This window comes from Mustela putorius, unplaced genomic scaffold (assembly GCF_011764305.1).
Source record: "Mustela putorius furo isolate JIRA1106 unplaced genomic scaffold, ASM1176430v1.1 tig00000765_pilon_pilon_pilon, whole genome shotgun sequence".
In the NCBI taxonomy this organism is placed as follows: domain Eukaryota; kingdom Metazoa; phylum Chordata; class Mammalia; order Carnivora; family Mustelidae; genus Mustela; species Mustela putorius.
In genome coordinates this window covers 2,475,771-2,498,269 of record NW_025421470.1, presented here as the reverse complement: position 1 = coordinate 2,498,269, position 22,499 = coordinate 2,475,771, and the positions used below count along the sequence as shown (strand labels likewise).

The window sequence follows — 22,499 nt, the reverse complement described above, 5'->3', positions numbered from 1 at the left end:
CACCTCCCAGCACCTTCCCCTGACGTACGTATGTCTGCGATGGAGCCCCGTGGACTTCCCAGAGCCCCACTCTTCTGTCCAGCCCTCACCCAGGAGCCCAGAGCACTCACCCACAGACCCTGACCCAGCCCATGTCCTGCTGCCCTGTGTCTGCACTCTGCCCTCCCTCCCCGTGCGGCCCTCATAGGCCCCTCCAGGACTCTTTTCCAATCCCTCCCGTGGCCTGCTGTTGAGCCACTGCTGGCCATCTGGGCAGCTTTGCTGCACCTCACCAGTGCTAACTTCACAAGCCGCAACACAGGCCCAGGATGGGGGTCCCCCAAGTGCCCATTACACGACAAGTGGACAAACAACTGTGGTGTATCCACGCAGGAGAACATTATGCGGCAGCAGAAGGATGTACTGACACACAGTACAGCACAGACAACCCGTGAAAACACACTCAACGAAAGAACTCACAAATGACAAAATTCCAGCTTCGTGAATGGCCCAGATTAAAGGAGATGCACAGACAGAGAAAGCAGATTCGCGGTTTGCAGGGGCTGGGGGAAGAGAACGGGAGTGGCCGCTAATGGGCTGGAGATTTCTAGTAGTGATGAAAATGCTCTAAAATTAGATAGACCGTGTCATGCTTGCACAACTGTTAACGTACTAAAAATGACGGAATCGTACACTGTAAATAGCTGAATTTCATTGTTTGTGAGTTCTACCTGTTTTCAGAGAAAGAAGATTAGTAGGAAAATTGTCAAGATTCTGATGAGAGCTACAGACGAGGCTCTAGTAGGGCACCGACGTGGATCTCCTGTGTCAGTGACTCGTCTGTGGCTCCAGAAGGCGCTAACATCAGGGAAGCAGGTATCACTGAATTACTTTTCTCCCGCGGCTGGCGTGCCATTTTTCTCACACAGCTTTCAATGTTGTTTTCTTTCTTTGTACAATCTTATGGGCACCTCTTCTGCGAAGTTTGTCTAAGTCTGAAGGAATAAACTGAAGAGAGAGCTGCTAAAGGGTACTCCCTACACAGGAGGAAAGTGATAAAAGAAATAATCCTGGAACGCCAAGAAAAAATAAAGAACAAAAAGAATAAAAATAAGGACACGTACAATGAGCTCTGCTTCTCAATTACTACAGAGTGTAAAATTATGTGGAAAAAACTCCCATTTTTCTTGGATGGTCTTGTCAAAATGAAGTTAAATTTTGCATCAACTGCACAGATCTTACCTGTACAACGCAGAAGGTGGTTTTTTTTTTTAAGATTTTATTTATTTATTTGAGAGAGAGACAGTGAGAGAGAGCATGAGTGAGGAGAAGGTCAGAGAGAGACGCAGACTCCCCGTGGAGCCAGGAGCCCGAGGCAGGACTCGATCCCGGGACCCCGGGATCACCTGAGCCGAAGGCAGCCGTCCAACCAACTGAGCCACCCAGGCGTCCCCAGCTCAGAAGGTTTTGACACGTGTACACACCCGTCTGAACCATAATCCCGATGGGATACAAAACGCCTCTATCCGCACAAAGCTCCCTCGTGCCCTGTCCCTTCCAGTCAGTCCCCGCCCTTCACAACTGACGTCCTGATTCCTACAGACACAGAGTCACTTTGCCCGTCCTGAAAATCAGACAAGTGAGCCCGCGCGATTTTCCTAAGCATTATCTCGTTCTTAAAGCTCTGGCAACTCGAAACAAATGAAGTAACAGTCTGCTTGGCTTTTTTCTACATTTCTACCCGGTTAGTCCCCTCCTGACATTCTGGGGATGTTTTCTTCTCACGAAGTCCTGCTGAGCACTTAGAGGGACAGGAAATCACTGCCCCATACCGAGCTTCCTCCGAAACAGTATGCGGATCTCTTCGTAAACGTTTCCACATCACGGAGTGCGGAGGATGTGGGAGAGAGAAATGGGCGAGCAGAGCCACCGGCAAATCCGAAGTCAGCTGCGCCTTCCCTGGGTGACATCCTTCACAGGTCTGAGCTCTCCTGCCACTGGTGTCTGTCACAGACGCCTCTGAGAAGCACTCGGCTCACACGGCCACATCTGTCCCCTGCTGCAGCATCTGGAAGGAGCCGTGCCTGCAGGCAGGCTTAAGGAACGCGCCACGCCCATAACCTGCTGGGCTCCGCCAGGTCCGCCGACCCCATGGGCCGGTTGCTGGGCCGGAGGACTGACTGCTGGCCGCAGGCTCAGTGGCAGGCAACTTCCCTATTATTATCTGCAGGGATTTGGGGAAAAATTCAAACTGTGAAGGCCAGGATGTAACCAGATTTCAATAAAAGCATAAAGAATTCTTAATTGCGTTTCTTTGAACACAGACCCTGAAGCGGGTACGTGCTGACCCGGGTTCCTTAGAAAGGAGCCCTGAGACAGGCCCAGCTGCCCGACAGGAAGGAAGGAAGCTCGGAGAACCCCCTTGCCCGCCTCTCCCTCACTGTCCCTTCCCTTTGTCCACACACGTTCGTCATCACCGTCACGCTAGCTCCTTGCGTCCCAAACTGGGCCCCCCGGACCCCGGGTCCCCAGACGATGACGGGTGTTTCCAGCTACCCCACACCCACCCCCCAGGGCAGGAGAAGGAAGGATGCGGCGAAACAGCACTCCGGGAATCAGGCCAGCGCTAAATGAGGACGAGGGGACAAGGACAGGTCACCGAGACACCCACACACCCTGTCAGATCTTGTCCCGGGCACTGCCTCCCGTGCCACACTTCCCAAGCACAGGCGCTCACGCGGACACAAGGAAAACCACCAGACCGAGCCCGATGGGTTTCCTGATGGCTGAACTGGCTCCTTGAAGCACGGCTCACACACACACGCTCACGCTCACACACATGCTCCCAACACACTCACACTCACACACACATGCTCTCACGCACACACACATTCCTGACACACACGCTCACGCTCACACATGTTCCTGATACACACACTCACCCTCACACACATGCTCCTGACACACACACTCACACACACGCTGACACTCACACATGCTCACACATCTGACACACACGCTCACTCACACACACACACCCACACACACTCCCGACACACACACAGGCTCTCACACGTGTTCCCGACACACACGCTCACTCACACGCGAGCTCCCATACACGCTCAGAGGGTCCTTCTGGCCGCAGTCCGGCCTGAAATGAAACGAACCCGGCTCCCTTCCTTGACTGCCCTGGTGACCGCCCTTGTCTTTGCCAATCCCTACACTGAACGCGCAGACGAGAACCTGAGGCGAGGGGGCAGCCTCCTCCAGGACAGAGGGCAGCAGCCTACGGAGGGGACACACGTCATCCAGAGCCACTCGCCAGCGCCATCTCAGCAAAATTACCGAAACACAGGCTCGTTAGGCGTTGGTTGTTAAATCACCCACATGGTTCCCGGCAAGACCAAACGAGGAGACGGCTCAAAGCGTCTCCCGAGATGCTCGGCACGGGGCTGGCATTCCACAAACAGCAACTTCCACACCACAGGGGACAAACAGCCCACTCTCCACAGGCGACCCGTGCTTGCCACGCGGCCTTCGGTGTCCTTCCAGCAAAGCAGGACACTCCGGCCCTGGGACTCTTGCCCTGCCGGCCCCTCTGGAGAGAACACGGCTTCCCACCTATCCCACGGGCCCAACGATGACATCTGACGGCTCCAGGTTACGGAGGCCCCCACGTGCCTCCCACACAAATGTAAATGCATGTTACTCCTGAAACACCACAGAAGATGTCTCTAAAATTACTTTTCTGTGCTGTGGTGGAGGGAAAATTCATTTCTAAAAACTCCCATTAAAATAAGACAAAAACCCCATTAAAATAAAACCAAAACCCGTCTTCACAGACCAACCAAGCCTGATTCTCTCATTCCCTAACCAGGACACGTTACTGAGCCTCAAGCATTAAGACAGACACGCTCACGATGTTTAATACTGCCACAGGAGGCCTCGTATGAAAATAACGGTCTGAGTAAATTTAGCACTTCCATAAAGGCCGGTGCGCGCTCGCTTTCACGGGTAGCGTCTAATCCCGGCCAAGCATCTTGTCGGCCATCTAGAAACGGCCCCTCGGCCAGCAGCACAGCTCTTCTGCCACCGGGGCCACTCGGAGATAAGCCCCACATCAGCCCTACCTTCACTCAAGGAACTGACGAAAGACGAAACCAACCCAAAAAGGCAACACGTCTGGGGAATGTAGCGATAATCTTGACACCCAAGCAGGGAAAGGGAGGGGCCCACTGCAAGCCGCCTGCAGCAAAGGACACAGAGACCGGCAAACCCAGGAACTTCAGGGCAACTACAAAAGGTTTGACGACAGAATCCTGCTAAATTACAAGAACAATTAAAATATAATTTTATTTTTAACTCACAAAATCACCATCTACTAAATGAAACTTATCCAAACGGAAGCAAACGGTCACCCGGTCAACAGCTGGCTCCGGCGGGGGAGGGCGGGGGTCGGCAGCCGCCTGTGCCGCTGCCCCAGGAAAGGGCTCTGCAGCCTGCAGCGTCCCGCCAGGGGTCCGCGTGGGAAGCAGAAACAGCCGGGGTGGGGGGCTTCCGGGCACTGCCGCTGGTGAGAGGAGCCCTTCCACTGAGTTCCTGCCCTGCCACCAAAGAGTCGGCGACACGGCCGCTGTGCAGAACATCGTCGGGGCCTCTCCTGAGACCGCCTGCAGAGCCCATCCGTGAGCCACACGCGGACATCAGTGTCACCGCCTCAGGTTCAACCCCACGCCGTTGGTAGGCGTCCAATGCTGAGTGTGTCCTCGCACGGTCAGGCCACACCGAGCCGGCAGCGTATCTGACCTTCGTCCACGCACCACGGACCAAGGGAGGAACCTTGAGGCTGGGCTTTAGGCCCCCGACCACCCACCCCCACACAGCTGAGCCCCTGCCTCCCCAGCCCACCGCCGACCACGGCTTGGTAGCGCGGGAGCGCGTGGCGCAGGCAGTGCTGCTTTGGGCACCACGTCCTCCTGGTTTCCTCCCCCCCCCGCCTCGCTTCTTTGCGCTCCCCCCACCCCTTCCCCCTGCGCTGAGACGGTCAAGGTCTGGAGACAGCCGTGAAGACCTGGGGCAGTGCTCGGAGCAGGGGCCGGCCCTCGTCTGACGGCAGTTTCCCAGCTCCTGCTGGCTCTCCTGACGCTCCCCAGCCCTCGCCAGCCTCTTCCACTCCCACGTTCTCACGGCCCGGGCCTGCCACCCGGCCTTCGTGCCCGTCCTCGGCCGGCGCGGCTCTGCTCTCACACCTCCGCGGGGCTGCCCTTCGGCTCACGCGGGCCTCGCTCAGATGCCTGGAAAGCAGCCCCCGCCGTCCCCCGCCAGCCCCTGGTGCTGCCCCGCCATCATCCACATCGCATGACATACGCCATTCTGTGTCGTCACGTCTCTCCACCCGCGTGTAGACTGCCCGGGGAGGAGTTCCGTCTTGCTCACTTCTGAGCCAGCGACTGTGAGGACGGCCCGGAGCTCGGTGACCGCCTGTTCTAAGTGAGCTCCCCGAGGGCCGGGAGCTGCAGGGCACCCGGGCCTGGGCACTAGCCACCGTGGGGACAGGTAAACCCGCAGCTCGACAGCAGGGACTACAGACGGGACGCTGAGCCCAACATGAGCCCATGTACTTCATGGGAGACAAAGAAATACACCCTCTATCTAGTCTCTCTGACCTAGAGATTTTTTTCTTAAATTAGAATAGCTCCCGGCCACTAACAAGCAAGAAAGCAGAAAGTGCAAATATGACCCGCTTGTAATACTTAGCACGGAATACTCTAGAAGGAACGATCAGACATGAAGACGGGCATCTGGAAAGGCTCCCCAGACAGCGCCTTCAAGTGGGTTTTGACAGTCTGGGAGCCTAACGCATCAACCATTAGATAGATGACGAGGACGTGGACTGGCAGAACTTTATGCAGTAGCTACTTTGTTTAAGTTTTTCTTTAAAAATCCAAAGAGATATTAAAACTTCAACCTTTCTGAATTAACATGCCCTCGTAACGGATGTGAACATCTTGGCTTCTTCCGCGAGCTCATCTGCTTCGGAATCACACTCCAGCAACAGATTCCTCGCTTCCCTCTTTCCAAAATCACTCCTCGACTTTTTCAACGTGACACTTTAGACAACAGATCACACACAGAGGGAAGGGGGGAAGGTGTTACTTAGCCCAAGTAGGAATTTGCTCCTTTTCTAAAATACTCTTGGGCGGCAGACGGCTCCGCTCCGGTACACGGGCAGAGGCTGCACCACAACCGAGCTAGTCCCACTTCAACACACGCCAAAACACAGTAAAATAAGCAGATGCCAGTGAGCATAACAGAAACACCCCTGGCAGACACGGAAGTCTCAGAAGGGTGTAGCCTATTAGATGAAGGCAACATGTCATTTTTATAGTCCACATTCCGTGTCGGGGGAGTTATAGACAGCATGGCCCAGCAGAAAACACACGAGCTCGGCAGAGGGTCCGCAGGCCGAAGGCCAGGACGCGAACAGCAGCTGCGGTCCTTCCAAAGTGTCAGGCTGCGACAAGGCAGTTGCGTTCTCTGAGCCTCGACTTCCTTGTCAGCAACCAAGAGCACGCGGCCACCGCAGAGTCTGTACGGAGCGCAGAGTAGCGTGTAAGCGGCGGGCGAGGAATGGGACCGGAACTCCCACTGGCTGCAGTGCTTTCTGTCCACACAGCCCAGCCCCTCCTCTATAAAACAGCCTCCTCGGGGCGCTGGGGGGCTCAGGGGGTTAAGCCGCTGCCTTCGGCTCAGGTCATGATCTCAGGGTCCTGGGATCGAGTCCCACATTGGGTTCTCTGCTCAGGAGGGAGCCTGCTTCCCTCTCTCTGCCTGCCTCTCTGCCTCCTTGTGATCTCTCTCTGTCAAGTAAATAAATAAAATCTTTAAAACAAAACAAAACAGGCTCCTCTGCTCTGTTCTCCTGACCTGTCCACGGTGTTGCCTTAACTAGGCTACAATTCTCTGTTATCCCCAAATAAACCCATTTTGGTTGGTAAGTTAACTGGCAGTTTTATTTTTAAGGTCAACACCTTAAAGGAAGACTCATTAAATATAAATGCAGGGTAGGTTACAAAAATGGAAATATGCTTTTGATGTACATATACTTTTAATATATGTTGTGTATCTTATATGTGTATTTTGTACATACATCCCCATAAGTAGATAAATGTTACTAATCAGAAGGAAGTTGCAGTGGCTGTACGGACCTCAGCAAAGGAGAATTCAGAGGGATCACGGCCAGGGACAAGGAAGGACACTGCGGAACGATCAAGGAGTCCATTCCTTAAGCGGACAGGACGGCCCTACACATGCGCGCGCCTACTAACACAGCTGCAAAACACACAGGGTGAAAACTGACAGGAGCGAAAGGAACACGGAATCCACAGAGATGGCCACAGATTTGACCTCCCTGATAACTGACAGGATATGGAGACAGAAAACCAGGAAGGACAGAGAAACCTCAGCAGCAGCTTCAACCACCTTCAAAGTACGACACGTCACCCAACGACAGAAGAACACACGATCTTTTCAAGTACATGAGGAACATCTGCAAGACAGACGACACTTGGGGCTAGAAAACATCTCAGTGAATTTAGGAGGATTAGAATCATACACAGTATGTTCTCTAACCACAGCAGAAATAAATCAGAATTCAAGTCACATGGTGACTCGATTGTCCGACCCTTGATCTCAGCTCGGGCCTGAATTTCAAGGTCATGAGTTCAAGCCCTGCGTTGGGCTCCACACTGGGTGAGGAGCCTACTTTAAAAAAAATCAATAAAATGGGGTGCCTGGGTGGCTCAGTGGGTTGAGCCTCTGCCTTCGACTCAGGTTATGATCTCAGGGTCCTGGGATCGAGTCCCACATCGGGCTCTCTGCTCAAGCGGGGAGCCTGCTTCCTCCTCTCTCTCTCTCTGCCTGCTGCTCTGCCTACTTGTGATCTCTCTCTGTCAAATAAATAAATAAAATCTTTAAAAAAAAATCAATAAAAATGTCTGGAAAATCTTCAAATATTTGGAAATTAAATAAGCCGATCTAAATGAGAACAGGTGCCACACACTGTATCACAGAGTACGGTGGTGTCACAAAGCAGATACATGGTGTCAGAGGTCCCCAGAGGTCAGAAATGCTTTATAAACATTACGTTGCATGCTTGATCAGTCGTGGGTAATCATTTCGCTTTGTAGTAAATCCACACATATTCGTGCACCAACACATTCTTCACTGCAAACAACCAGGGATGCTCAAGAGGTCCCCTGATACAAATGCAGACCCTCGAAGACCCACGAAGTCTCTCCTACCCCGTGAAGCTCTGGGCCACTCCTGTCTTAAATGCGCTCACAGACAGTCCTCTGCTCGGGCGGGGGCTGCCTCTCGCCCAAGCTGGCTCGCTCCCTCCCATCGTCTGCTGCTACGCTCGGCGCTCCTGCCATCCCCAGCCCTGCAGCCCCTCCGGCCCTCCGCCTCGCTTCTGCTCTGGCCCAGCCACCCCGCACTAGAGCAGCCCCGACGCCCAGCCCTCCCCTCCCAGGACACCAGCAGCGCACCTGGCTCCTCGTGGGCTCACGGGTATGCAGGGAAAATGAAATGAATCCGCAGAGAACCTAACAGTGAGCATCTTCCCGGGAAGTCACTGGCCACACTCCCGCATGGGTGAGCAAAGCTGGGTTTGATCCTGACTCCCCGCCTTGCGGGCACTGCGGTCCTAGAACTAGCTTTTTCTGAAAGCCGCTGCTCCACACGACAGATGGGTGGGCAACCACAGCCCAGTGCACGGGTGCGGGGCTCCTGCACACTCACGCACACCACAGACCAGCCGGCAATATGCAGAGCGGGGCACCGGCTGGCGGCTCGGGGTGAAACGAGGCAAACCCACGTCCTCCAAACGTACGCGGGGGAACCGAACCGCAACCGCACGGCAAGGTCGGAAGCCGTGCTGCGGCCCCCGCGGCCCGACCGGGCTCCTTCATTCATCGGACAGAGGCCGACGGGAAACCATGGGCCCCGAACCACACATCACGGCTGCGTGTGATTCAGGAACGGGGCAGACGACCTCCCTGGTGAGGCGGACCGTGCGACTGCCACGCTGTCTGGGCTCCTGCAGGGCAAGAGGTCGCAGACAGGCAGTGCCGAGGACTGTGCTCGGAAGGCACAGGACATGGGCCTACCGCTGGAGCCAAACACTGAGCTGAGGGACAAAGGAGACGCCACTGGCTTCTCAGGTCCTCTGCCCGCACGCTCTGCCTGTCCTTCCCTCCCGTTCCCATGCTTTTGAGGCAACTCTGCGATGAGTAGTTTGGTTTACTGGAGTCAGAAATGAGGAAGGTGCTCTGGATGGGGACAAAAGGGTCTTATCACCAGCAGTCACTGCCCGGAGATCAAGGACTCCATTAGGACTGCAAACCTCAGCTTCTGCGCGGAGAATACGCCGAGGCAGCTTTCCAGCATCCGGATCATTCTGAGCCGCGAAGGGAGGAGGCGCAGACCGTGGGCCGGGCAGCCTTCTTAGCAAACCGCCGTCAGCAAGCCTTCCCCTGGGGAACGCTGCGGGCACAGTCATGCGCTTTCAAGCCATTGATCTAGTCCGCAAGGGGATGTGACAGAAACTAATCCGGCCCTATCGGTCAGCCAGCACACCCCGGCAGACGGCTCTGAGACACCCCACAGATGCGCCAGTCGGGTCCTCACCTCGAGAGCACCGGTTCTCCAGCCCCCTGCAGCCCGACAGACGCACACCCATCGCTCGAGGATCCCGCAGATACAAGCACTGGGGGCCAAGCCAGTAATGCACCGGACAGACCTCGGTCCCCACTGCCTCGCCTCACCCTGGGGACCGCTGCAACGTGCCCCGATCCGAGCCGCTGCCGCTCCTCTCCCGCTGAGGGCTGCCGAGGAGAGCCAGACCAGCCGGCACACACGCACAGCTCCGGCGGCCTCTCGCTGCCTCTACTTGCAGACCAGGGGGCAGCAGAAACGCAGGAGCGCGAGGCCCTCCCTGTCTTCCCGGCTCGAACGGAGTTCCCGCTATGCCCGTAAAACAGAATGTTCCTATCGGCTTCTGCTTTAACAACTGGAACTCAGAGCGGCCGGACCTCCAGCGTTTGGTGGTTTTCAAATGCTGCCGTGTATCTATACCACGATGCTGGCCACGGGCCGTCGGCCACAAAGGCCAGAGCTCACGGACACACAAGGCCTCTTCGCATGAGTGTGCGCCTCGCTCTCTTCGGGGCGGCGGTCCCGGCCTTCCCAACTGAGCGTGGGGCCTGCGTGTTTCCTTGGAGGAGTCCGAAGCCTGCCGAGGAGATGTGCCCGTCCTCCGGGCTCTGGACCCCTTCGGAACTGGAGAGAACGCCGCGTGTGTCCGGCAGCAAGGTGGGAGGAGCGGCCGCGGACTGCCGACTGCCGCAGGACAACCGCGGTACCGCCCCCGGAGGCCGGCGGCTTCCCCAGGGGACGGTGGTCCACACCGCGGGCGCTCCCGGCGCTTCCACACACGTCACGGCAGTTCCACCACGGGGACAGATCTCTCCGGGCCAGAAGGAAAGGGAACACTGCTGGCAAGTGACCTGCCAAATAAGTGAGAAGTCACCCCTGCTGACTCAGGAGGGACGATAGGGAGGGACTGCTGGGTCCTGCTGCGGAGGAAGAAAACCCCTAGAGGCACGTCTCCCCCCTTGACAGTTGAAAGAGCAGCCGAGATGAGGGCAAGCTGGAAGCCAGGGGCCGGCCGGGGGCGTTACATCGTCACTCATGTCCTTCCGATGTCCAGTTTCAGGGAAGGACAGCAACGTCGGACACAGGCCGCCATCCTGCTGGGCCCCCATGAGTCCCGTTCCTACGTGGACAAGAAGCCGAGGGTCTGCCACTTGCTTTCTACCTTCGCGACTGTCCCCAGCGCTCACCCTGCCCACAGCCACGCCTCTGGGTCCGCGCGGCTCAGGCAGCTCGCTCCGGGGCATGGGGCCCTGGGGCGCCTGCACACCTCCGCGAGCCCTAGTGTCCGTCTGTGCAAAGCAGGCGGCTGTGGGCAGCGCCCAAACGTGGTGAGCATGGGCCTCAGTCCGGCGGCCGCCACCCGCAAGCGCTCGCCGGCGGGTCGAGTTCATAGTGGCATCCGCTGCGGTTCCTGACACAAACGTGACGTGGGCGACCGGGGATTAAAAACTAAGCCAGTCACACGCATCTTACAATGTCCTACAGAAGGCAGCGCGTCTGGGTGGCTCAGGCGTTGGGCGTCTGCCTTCGGGTTAGTCATGATCCCAGGGTCCTGGGATTGAGCCCCGCATCGGGCTCCCTGCTCGGCGGGGAGCCTGCTTCCCCCTCACCCACTCCCCCTGCTTGTGTTCCCTCTCTCACTGTGTCTTTCTGTCAAATAAAATCTTGGAAAAAAAACAAATTCAAATAGAAAGCAACCCTCCACTACCCCACCTCACGGACGACAGCCTCACCCCAGTGAAGCTGGGTTCCCGGCAGATGACATCAGTGCTCCGTGTTCCTAAGAGCGAAGCCCTCTGTGCCCACCCTTGAAAACCACACACGTAAGCTACTGTTTTGGCCGATGTTTACAGTTGTGCAAAGTGAAGTGAAACACAGCTAACTCGGCTTAAAAGGAAACTTCGCTGAATGTTGTTTGAGGCCAAAATAATGTTTTAATTATGCTGATGACATCTCATTCCCAATTTTCACTCACCACTGAGACCGTGACAGCTACCATTCCTGCAGGTCAAAACCGGACGAGTGCTGGTGACTCCGCGTGGCCCTGCCTCCTTGCCCAGCTCCCGTGCTGGTCGCACGAGGTCTGCGGCTGACTGAGCTCTTGCCGGCGCCGAAGCTCACATCGGTGTCACCGTTCTACATTCTACGGTGGAGCCCAGGAGCACAGGCGGCTCAGCCAGCTTGGCTCGAGGCCCAGCTAACAGGTAGGATTTGCAGAGCATCCAACCCCCACCCCGGCGCCACACCTGCTGCAGGCTTCCCGGCGGGGGCCTGAGCCGCACATCTGGTCCAGATCAGAAAGGCAGGGAGGACGGAGCCGGCGGGGCGAGTCTCCAAGCACATGTGTCCATGACCTCCAACCATCACACCTACCGTACGTGCCCTCACGCTGCGTATGGGGAAACTTGGACCCAATTTAGGAACTTTTCCTGGATTTGCAACAGAAGAGCGCGTCAGAACAGTTCGGTCAAAAGTACGAGACTGCGGCTCCGACTGGCTTGAGCGGGAAGAGCCCATCACCTCTCGGCGAGTGCAGAGGCCGGGCTGCACTCAGTGGCTCGCTGCCATCATCGAAGCCCAGGGTTGGTTCTTCTCTCCATCCTGCCCTCCCGAGAATCGCCTACAGGCTGCCCTCCCCGCTCCCACCAGGCTACAGTGCACATCCTGGTTCCTATCCAGGGAGGGAGATGCCTCGCCTCCACCCTCGGGGTCCAGATGGACCTACTTCGCTCCCGCGCCCACCTGTGGGCCAGCAACTGTGGACAGACGGGTGCCAGGCACGGGCCCGCTGAGGCCCCGAAGCTGAAGCCAGTCACTGGCACGACAACAGGATCGCATGACGGCGTCGGCGCACGAACCCTCCAGCCTGCCTCACACGTTAAAGGGACCTGGGCAGGTGTGAAAACCTGGATGCCCATGCCCCACTCCCCATCACCTACATTACTACCTTTAGGGACAGAGACCCAAGCATGACTATCAGCGCAGGGCGGGGTGGGGCGGGGGCGGCCGAGGGTGGGTGTTGGTTGGTTTGTTTCACAAAGCCCTTACCGGAGTTTAGGATCTCATTCTCTTAGTCATGTGGATCACAAAAGGGAGGCTGAAGGGGCGTCTCAGGGGCTCAGGTCATGATTCCAGGGTCTTGGGATTGAGCCCCACGTCGGGCTCCCTGCTCGGTGGGGAGGCGGATTTTCCCTCTCCCTCTGTTCCTCCCCCTGCTTGTGCTCGCTCTGTCAAATAAATAAATAAAATCTTTAAAAAAAAAAAAAAAAGAAAAAGAAAAAGGGAGATTGAAGCCCTGACTAATTAGATACGAGGAAGAAGATGAAGGTGCTGGATAAGCTGTGCACAGAGTCCTGGAAATACAGACCGCAGCCAGGCCCGCAGGGAAGAAGGGCGATGGGGTCCTAACCCCAGCTGCACCGGGCTGGGAGCTGGGTTACGCTTCCCCGCCCAGTGCCCAGTTTTCTGTCATGCACAGGAGGGTCAGCAGTGTCGGCATGCTGTGACCTGACCCAGCACGAGAGACGACTTTGAAGGGTCCTGGAGCCTGCAGCAACACGAGCCGAGCTCTAACGGGCACCTTCCCGGATTAAACTGCCGGGGGCAGGGTGGGGGTGGGTCCCTGACTTCTGGGCTGTTCCTGGTTGAAGTCACAAGAGCCTCTGGTGCCCTGACAACACCTCCACTCTACACAGGCCTCTGTGGCCAGACACTCTGGCCGGGGGTATGATGTCCACAAGGCTAGAGGGCACCCTGCCCGGTCAGTGTCTGCTGGTCCAGCCAGGACCTCCCTCTACTGGGACCGTACAACCTTCGGACATAAGAGTTTCCCTCCACAACTGTGGCACGTACAATGTTGTATTTGTGTCCAAGAAATAGAACCCAACAAATATGTGGGAAACACTAACTCCCCAGTTTTACCTTCTGAAGGATTTCTTTTGACTTCTGAGTAAAAATGGCTTCTGAGAAGTCACAAAACTAATGTCCTCAGTGGAGTGTCCACAGCCGGCAGGCCTGCCAATCAGGGGGGCACTCTCGGCCTCACAGTTGGGTAAAGAGCGACGACCCTAAGCTCCAAGTCCCTCGTTAGCGAGCTGATGAAGACCACTCAGGGACATCTTGTCTTTTTTTTTTTTTTTTTAAGATTTTATTTATTTGACAGAGAGACAGATCACAAGTAGGCAGAGAGGCAGGCAGAGGCAGAGGGGGAATCAGGCTCCCCACTGAGCAGAGAGCCCGATGCGGGACTCGGTCCCAGGACCCTGGGATCATGACCTGAGCCAAAGGCAGAAGCTTTAACCCACTGAGCCCCCCGGGCGCCCCAAAAGATGTCTTTTCTTAAAGATGAACAGAGAAGATGATCATGAAAATGATTCCAGCATTAGGGACCTATGTGAAAACAAACCACTAAACATGAAGCAGATTTCACATTTCAGGAACCTACTTTTATGCCAGAAGGGAAATCGCCAGGTAAAGACAGAGCGTAAGGGAAGCTAACTCCTCGTCCAAGACGCTAAGCTGCATGTGTTCGACGTGAGACACACTGACGCTCAGCTTTTAGGGACTTTTCTCTCTGAAGTCAGAATCTGACTGCCCTCGGCACGAATGCCCAAAACGCTGTCCGGCTCGCCTGGCCCAGGCACACCCCCTGCTCTGCCTCCCGGCGGCACCGGCTCCTGCCCGCGTCCCCACAGAAGCTCCGCCACAGATCACCAGCGGGCCCCCACCGGCAAAGCCTTGTCTCCATCCCTCTTGTCTTGAGCCTCCGTTGCGTCTGACCCTATTAGACTTTCTCCTTCTCAGAGAACTGTTTCCTCCTTATTTTAAGTTCGGCCATTTCCACGTCCTCCTCCACTGGATTGCCACGGCCTCCCGTGAGGCAGACAGGCGCAGCACCTGCCCTCCGCTGTGTGGACGCGGCCTGCGCAGCACACACCACCCCACACCCCAAGCCTCTGGCCGGTCACACAGACTCCCAAGTTTCTCCTCACCTTCTGGATAGTTCCATGTGGATACATAGTTTCTACCGTGACTTCAAACAGCACATCCCACACCGAACATCTCCCCATGTCCACGAGCTCCCGCTTCTACACTGTGAGAGTCAGTCACACCTCGATCAGACGACAGTAATCTGGGATGGCCTCCATCTTGATGGATCCAACGTGCAGAGCCAAACACTTTCCGCCATGCTTCAAGGTATGATGTGGTCATCTGACCAGTCAAGTCCATCCATGGCTGCACACCCAGTGTTTTAAGTTATGTTTCTTAGTAAGTGTTACATAGGGGTACCTGGAGGGCTCAGTCTGGGAAGCATCTGCCTTTAGCTCAGGTCAGGATCTCAGGGTCCTGGGATCGAGTCCTGCCTCTGGCTCCCTGCTCAGTGGGAGTCTACTTCTCCCTCTGTCCCTCCCCCTCCTCATGTTCTCTCAAATAAATAAATAAAACCTTTTCTTAAAAAGAAAGTGTTATGTAAGTTTTGATTAATGAAAGAGAACAGGCCCCACCATCTCTTACAGAAAGGTCGACTTCTTTGGCCTGTAAGACCTTCTGAGGCCAAGTGTCAAGTCAATTGTTGGAGAGTTTTTGGTTGTTTTTCTTTAAGACAAATACCACACCTACTGCACTGACAGTCTGAACACTGGCCTAACACAGAAGTATTAGGAGGAATATTTAACCAACATAATAAAACACTTATATCAAAAATCTTTCTTAATGGGGCACCTGGTTGGCTCAGCCCATAGAGCTCGCAACTCTCAACCTCTGGGTTGAGTTCAAGTTCTACACTGGATATACCGATCACCTAAAAAGAATTAAGTATCTTGGGGCACCTGCGTGGCTCAGTTGGTTAACCATCTGCCTTCGGCTCAGGTCATGACCTCGGGGTCCTGGGATCGAGCCCTGTGTTGGGCTCCCTGCTCAGTCGGGAGTCTGCTTCTTCCTCTGTCTCTGCCCCCTCGCCCATTTATACTCTTGCTCATGCTCTCAAAAAAAAAAAAATAATAATACGGGGGTGCCTGGGTGGCTCAGTGGGTTAAGCCGCTGCCTTCAGCTCAGGTCATGATCTCAGGGTCCTGGGATCGAGTCCCGCATCAGGCTCTCTGCTCAGCGGGGAGCCTGCTTCCTCCTCTCTCTCTCTCTGCCTGCCTCTCCGTCTACTTGTGATTTCTCTCTGTCAAATAAATAAATAAAATCTTTAAAAATAATAATAATAAAATCTTTAAAAATAAAAATAAATCTTTTCTTAAAAAAACATTTATAAATAAAGGTCATAAAGAGTTCACTTTTTGATCACACTGTTATCACCACTGTTCACGTAACAGAGACACAGCTGCCCAGACTCAGAGCACAGACGGTGCTCCCGCAATGGCACATCCCTGGGCCCACAGGGACATTGAGGTCACACGGCCCAACTCTCCCCAGCCTCCAAACCTCTCAGCCTCCCTCATTACACAACCCAGAGACATACAAACCAGCCCTCCACCTCCTCTGTGATATGACAAATCATCAGCAGTGATTTTCCCCCCTGAGAGGACACACCTTCAAGCCAACTGGTCTTCCATCCCTTCACCGGAGACACAGTTCCGAGCACCTCCTACGTGTTAAAGGGGCCGGCTCCCCCTGCAAACCACGTGAAGAGCCCTGCCGTCCGGAGCGCTCGCACCAGCGTGGAAGACAGACACGAGCTGCCAACGGGATGAGGAGGGCAGCTGTGCTGTGCGTCAAGGCTGACAGGTGCCATGGAAGACGACGAAGTGGCACCGGGGTGTGGGCTGGAGGAGGGAGGTACACGACCCTGACCAAAAGGAAGTGAGCCTTGAACTACCTGAAGGAAAACAAAACGGGTGATTCACAGAAGCCTCCAGAGTACCCTGAAATTGGAGAAAGAACTCAAGAGCCAGGACTGGGACGGACAGGATGAAGCAACGGTGGCATTCCGGCCGGCGTCCCGGGCCTCGGCGCCTCCCCCCAGATTCAGGCACGGGCTGCACAGGGGGCCTCACTCCAGCGGCCGGCGACACTGCCACAGGCAGCACAGACTGGCGCCTCCTAGTAGTTCTGCGCCCAGAGTGGCCCTCCTCACAGCTCTAGGCAGGAAGGTCCACGAGGAAGATTCCATCCTGCCCCGCTCACACTCCCACCGCGGAGACCGTCACCAGGCACTGCGGGGGCCCTCGCTGACCGGGGGCCAGTGCGGAAGGCCTGCTCAGGGAAAAGGGCCACGAGCATGGTGGGCAACCAGGGTGACGGCCCCAGAGAAACTAAGTCTAGGGCTAACCTTCCCCGCCCGGAGGCCAACTACGCCATAACTGGTCTCAGTCTAGGCCGTGGGGTCACCTTGAGGCGCGTGCAGAGCCAGAGGAGTCCGCCACCGAGGCTAGGCCGCGCGTGGGGCGCCAAGAGCTGGCAGGCGAGGGCAGAGAGCCCAGAGGCTGGGGAGGAGGTGGCACAGATCCAGAAGAGGCTGCGGTCTAGTCCGGGCTCGGGCCAGTGGAGAGCTGGAGAGCAGACCTTGAAGGGAGGCAGAACACGGCCCGTGGGCAGCGCAGCCACGGCCTGAGGGGACCGGACCGCAGCTGCCGGCAATGCTGCACTGCGCGGAGCTGCTTGCACGGCTCGTGGGCCCGAGGCCACGGCTGAGGGGCGCTGGGAGAGGCAGGCGGTGGTCACAGGAATGCGAGAGAAACCTAAGATCCAGCTCCCACTGTTCAGTCTAGTTGGAGGTAAATGGCATTTGAGAAACAAAAGAACAAGAAAATGTTAAATTGTCTCCAGGTGAAACAGAAACCGAAGGAGGGCGAGCTCTGTGGACCGGGCCAGGCCGGGCAGGGCCGGGCCGGGCCGCAGACTCCCACGAGGCACCGCCGAGCTGAGCTTCCAGAGCCCCGGCAGGAGCACGAACATAGAGGAGGGGGAGTCACCGCCATGGGGATGTTTAAATATGCCATTTCATGTGTGTGTGTGTCGCACAAATCGGGGCATGTTACAGTCTGGGGAAGCTGCTCTCTGGGCCGCGATCGCCTGTGACTCCTCCCATGTGGCTTTACTAGACTGCCACGGCGGACACACGAAATATTCTACTTTTTTATCATGCTAAAACTTACATAACATAAACTTGGGCTATTAATCATTTTCAAGGGCATGGGTCAGTGGTGCTAAGTCTGTCTACACTGCTGTGCAACCGTCCCCGCTGTCTGTCCATCTCCAGGACTCTGTTCAACCTGTAGATCTGACACTGTGGCCCCGTGAGACGTCCCCCTGCCCCGGCGCCCACCATTCTACTCCCAGTTTCGGAGCGTGACTGCTTTGCGTACCTCGAATGAGTGGACTCACGCAGAATCTGGGGTCCGGCTTCCCTCACTCAGCGTAAGGTCCCCAAGCTGCAGTCACGTGGTCGCAGGGGTCAGGATGTCCTTCTGTTCTGTGGCTGAGCAAGGTCCCACTGTGCGCACCCCACCTCCCCTCTGTCCGTTCAGCCGCTGACGGGCATTCTGGTCGCTTCCATATCTCGGCTCTTGTAAGCCACGCTGTAGTGAACAGGGCTGTACGACTAGCTCTTCAAGATCCTGCTTTTAGGGTGCCTGGGTGGTTCAGTGGGTTAAGCCGCTGCCTTCGGCTCAGGTCATGATCTCAGGGTCCTGGGATCGAGTCCCGCATCAGGCTCTTTGCTCAACGGAGGGCCTGCTTCCTCCTCTCTCCGCCTGCCTCTCTGCCTACTTGTGATCTCTCTCTGTCAAATAAATAAATAAAATCTTTAAAAAAAAAAAAAAAAGATCCTGCTTTTAGTTCTTTTCAGTAAATACTGAGCATGGGGAGAAGATCTCTCCCAGCATCAGTTCGGACAGAGCGCGGCTCGGAAACCCCAGCCGTCCCCATGTGGCCCCCGCAGCTCCCGGCCTCGTGCCCTCCCAGCTTCAGGAACGCCCTTTCCGCCCGCAACAAAACGCCCCCGGCTTCATATATCCAGGCTTGTGGCTCACCCCACTTCTGAAGGGTGGTTTAGGAGGACATGGAATTCTTGGTGCACAGTCTTTCCACTCAGAACGTGGACAGATGCTCCCCCGTGCCACCACCACGGTTTCCGACAGGCGGAGAGCTGTTCACCTGGTCGCAGTCCCTTGCTGATTCCGAAATGCCTTCTTTGTCTCGAGTGTGAACGGTCCGACTGCGATGCGTCCAGCACGGGTCTTGGTTGACACCCCACGGACCCCTTGCACGTACGGACTCTCCGTCATCAGAGGGAGGAAGTCTTCAGACGTCACTCCCTCCAATAGTTTCTTCTGCTCTCTTCTCTGCTGAACTTCCTTTACGGGCCCTGCACGTACTGGTGCGCCCCGGGGTCCCGCAGGCCTCGGACTTCCAGCACTTGCTTCACGCTCTTCTGCTGCCATCCCTCGGCCCAGATGGTCTCTGTGGGCCCAGCCTTCGCTCTGCTGACGCTTCAGTCAGCGGCACAGACCAGCCGCAGAACCTGCTGGTAACAGCCCCTTTGTCTCTTTCTTCTCTTCCTGCTTGTACTTTATTTGGGTGGTCTCAACTTTCACAAAGGTCTTTACAGTAGATGTTTAGCTCATCAACTTCCGCCTTCCTCCTTAAACTAATAAAACTTCTAATAAACAGTTACTTAGATGCATTTCGTCATTTTTGACATGTAATGTTTTTATTGTTCACTTCAAAATATCTGACTTGTTATGATTTCATCTTTCACTTATGGATTACTTAATTTCTAGATGTGGGATTCTACTTATTCTTTTGTCACTATTTCCAGCTTCACTGTACTGTGGTCCAAGAAGACATTCCTCACGATTCTGCTCTGAAATCTGTTGAGGCCTACTTTATAACCCAAAACTCTATAGTTTTTTAAAAGATTTTATTTATTTATTTGAGAAAGAGAGAATGAGAGAGAGAGAGAGAGCACAAGAAGGGGAGAGTCAAAGGGAAGCAGGCTCCCCACTGAGCAGAGAACCCGATGGGGGACTCGATCCCAGGACTCCAAGATCATGACCTGAGCCCAAGGCAGTCACCCAACCAACGGAGCCACCCAGGCGCCCAAAATTCTATAGTTTTTTGGTTTACTTTGAGACTGCATTAGCAAGTGCATATATAAATTCACAGTGATTATGTCCTTCTGATGAACGGGCAAGAACCTGCCTGGTATGTTTTCCGTTCACTCTCAGCCTGTACGCACTCTGCAGCCCGAGCTGGAACCGCTATGAACAACACGTACCCTGTCGATGACGGTCTTGGACCCAGCCTGACGCTGTTGTCAGCGGGTCATGGCGCCCATTCACAGTTCCTGCGCTGGTCGCTTCTCCTGCCCCGTGGTTTCTTGTTTTCTCTCTCACCACCTTCTGAACTAGTTTTCGCCCTGCAGTTCACGCTGCGTTCCGGTTACCTGCGGGTGTACGTTCTGCTTCCGTCACCTGTGCGCTAGCCTGCGCCGAGCCGTCCGAGTCTGCAGCCAGCCGTGCCCGCAGCTCCTCCCGGGCCCAGCCAGCCCAGGGGCAGGACCCACTCCTAAACCCGCCACCTGTCTCGCTCCACCGGTGCCCCCGCTGCTGCCTGCTCCTGGCATTCTAAGCCCGTGGCTTTGGTTCTGTTCGCTTCCTCCGGTCCGCCCCTACTCAGACGTCCCCACACATCTGCTTTTCCCCACCGCCCTCACGCTCTCCCACACCCGCCCTCTGCGCCCACGCCCCCTGATGCACACGCTGGGCGAGGGCTGTGGGACAGCGGCAGCTGCATCCCGCCCCCGCTCTGAAGAATGAATGTGCCCGAGGCCCCGCGCACTCGGTCGGCAGCAACTCTCCTGGCGTTAGACGGGACACCGCTGCTACCAGGAGCCACTGGCGTCGGAAGCGCCGCCGCGGGAAGCCACGTCTTTACTGGCCGCCTGCCTCTAAGACCGTCTCCGTCCTCGACATGCCGCGGTTTTCACTACGGGCTTACAAGCGGGCAGACGTCGCACGTTACAGAAGCAAGTGCGGCAAACGTCTCTGCCGCTCTCTTCAAGGGTGGCTTGTCCCACCCGCTCTCCTCCCAGAACTCCCGCGGGTCCCGGCGACTCTGCCTCCCCTCCACACCCCGACCTGCTCGGACTCTCTGTCTCCCCTCCACACCCCAACCTGCCCCACCACCCCTCTCCCTCTGGGCTTCGTTCTGAGTAATTTCTCCACATGTGTCCCTCTCGATGCAATTCTCTCTTCAACTATGGACAACCTGCGATTAAATAGCCTCATAAATGTATATCCAATCACTGCACTGCTCATCTCCAAAAACACCTCTGCTCCTTTTTCGGATCTGCGGGTCCTTTCTATAATCTCTGGCTCTTCACTCATGTACCAATCCCTTCCTTGATTTCTTGAAACATATTAAACGTACTATTTTTATACCAATCCAATAGTTCTTATATCTGAAATCTTCTGCAAGCCTGTATTATCTATATTATCACTTCGCTAGTGATGTTTCCCATACTTTTTGTGATTTTTAATATATGAACTCAGGTTCTTAAAACCTTAGCTCTAACAATTCTTTAAGGACTTAGCTGAAGTTCAAGAACTCTCCAGAAAAGACTATTCTCTAAATGAGGACCACCCATGGGGCCTGAATGAAAGCCTCAAAGCTGCCTAAACACCAACCGAGGGTAGCAAATTTTCAGAAGAGATTCTCCTCCACTACACGCAGTGCCAGAGGTCAAACAGACGACTGCCGGTTCACAGCCTCCTCGGAGCTTCCTGGCTGTGACCTGAGATCCGCCTCTGAAGACGGAGGGCGAGGGAAGACCACGGAAAAAGCCTGGCCACTCTAGGACAGCCGCCGGCAGGTTTCATGAGCAAAGGGAACGCACACACAAGGCCTGTGTCGGCTAGCCACGAGACCCGGGGGTCCCCACACTCCCCCGCCAGAATAAAACAAAAACAGAGTTACCTTCCAGTCCCACACTCGCCGTGCCGGCTCTTTACCCAGAGAACGCGAACACACGAATTCAAAGGGACACGTCACCCCGATGTCCGCAGCAGCATTATCGGCAGAGCCCAACTATGCACACAGCCCGCATGCGCGCCCGCTGCGACACGTGTATATCCACAACAGAGCGTCCCCCGCCACACACCAGAACTCGCTCTAGCCACGTGCAACAACGTGGATGGAACTAGAGTGTCAGAGAGAGACCGATACCGTACAATTCACGCACATGTGCAATCCGGGAGACAAAACAAACGAGCAGAGGGTAAAAATCAGAGAGATGAGCCAGAAATGGACTCTCAACTACCATGAACACCCTGACGGCCGCCAGAGGGGAGGAAGGGCGGGGGGTGGGAGCGAGGGGTGGGAGGAGTCGGCGCACTCGGGTCCCGGTCCGAGCATCGGTGCTGAGCCGCTGTCTTGCCCCGCCTGAAATTAGTATGACCCTGTGTGTTAACTGACTAGAACTGAAATAAAACTTTACCAAATTAAAAAATAAATACATGGGGTACCTGGAAGGCAGCTGAAGCCGCTGCCTTCAGCTCAGGTCATGATCCCAGGGTCTTGGGATCAAGCCCCGCACTAGGCTCTCTGCTCTGCAGGGAGCCTGCTTCTCCCTCTCTCTCTGCCTGCTTCTCTGCCTACTGTGATCTCTGTCTGTCAAATAAATAAATACGTAAAATTTTACATAGAGGCCGTAAGTGGGGTTCAGTCACGTATCCCTTCAAACTGGTCTCAACACCACATCTCCATCTCAAGGCTACATCCTTGGGACAGCTCGTGGGAGCAGGGAAGAAAGGAACGCGCACACTCCGAGGACGGGGTGGACGGCGGGGGGGAAC

At 55.6% G+C, this 22,499-nt stretch overlaps 1 protein-coding gene across 15 annotated transcripts in view; it reads right to left on the bottom strand.

Moving 5' to 3' along the window:
- LOC101683404 (heat shock transcription factor 2 binding protein) overlaps positions 1 to 22,499 on the bottom strand; it is a 106,287-nt gene that overhangs the window by 13,931 nt on the left and 69,857 nt on the right. The window contains exon 10 of one of the 15 annotated variants that reach the window (XM_045084392.1): positions 19,739 to 20,089. The exons of the other annotated variants lie outside the window; for them this stretch is intronic. Within the exon in view, the coding sequence (XP_044940327.1) occupies positions 20,070 to 20,089 (20 nt within the window). The 3' untranslated portion in view covers positions 19,739 to 20,069. Of the gene's footprint in view, positions 1 to 19,738; positions 20,090 to 22,499 lie in introns of those variants that run through there. 15 annotated transcript variants of the gene reach the window in all.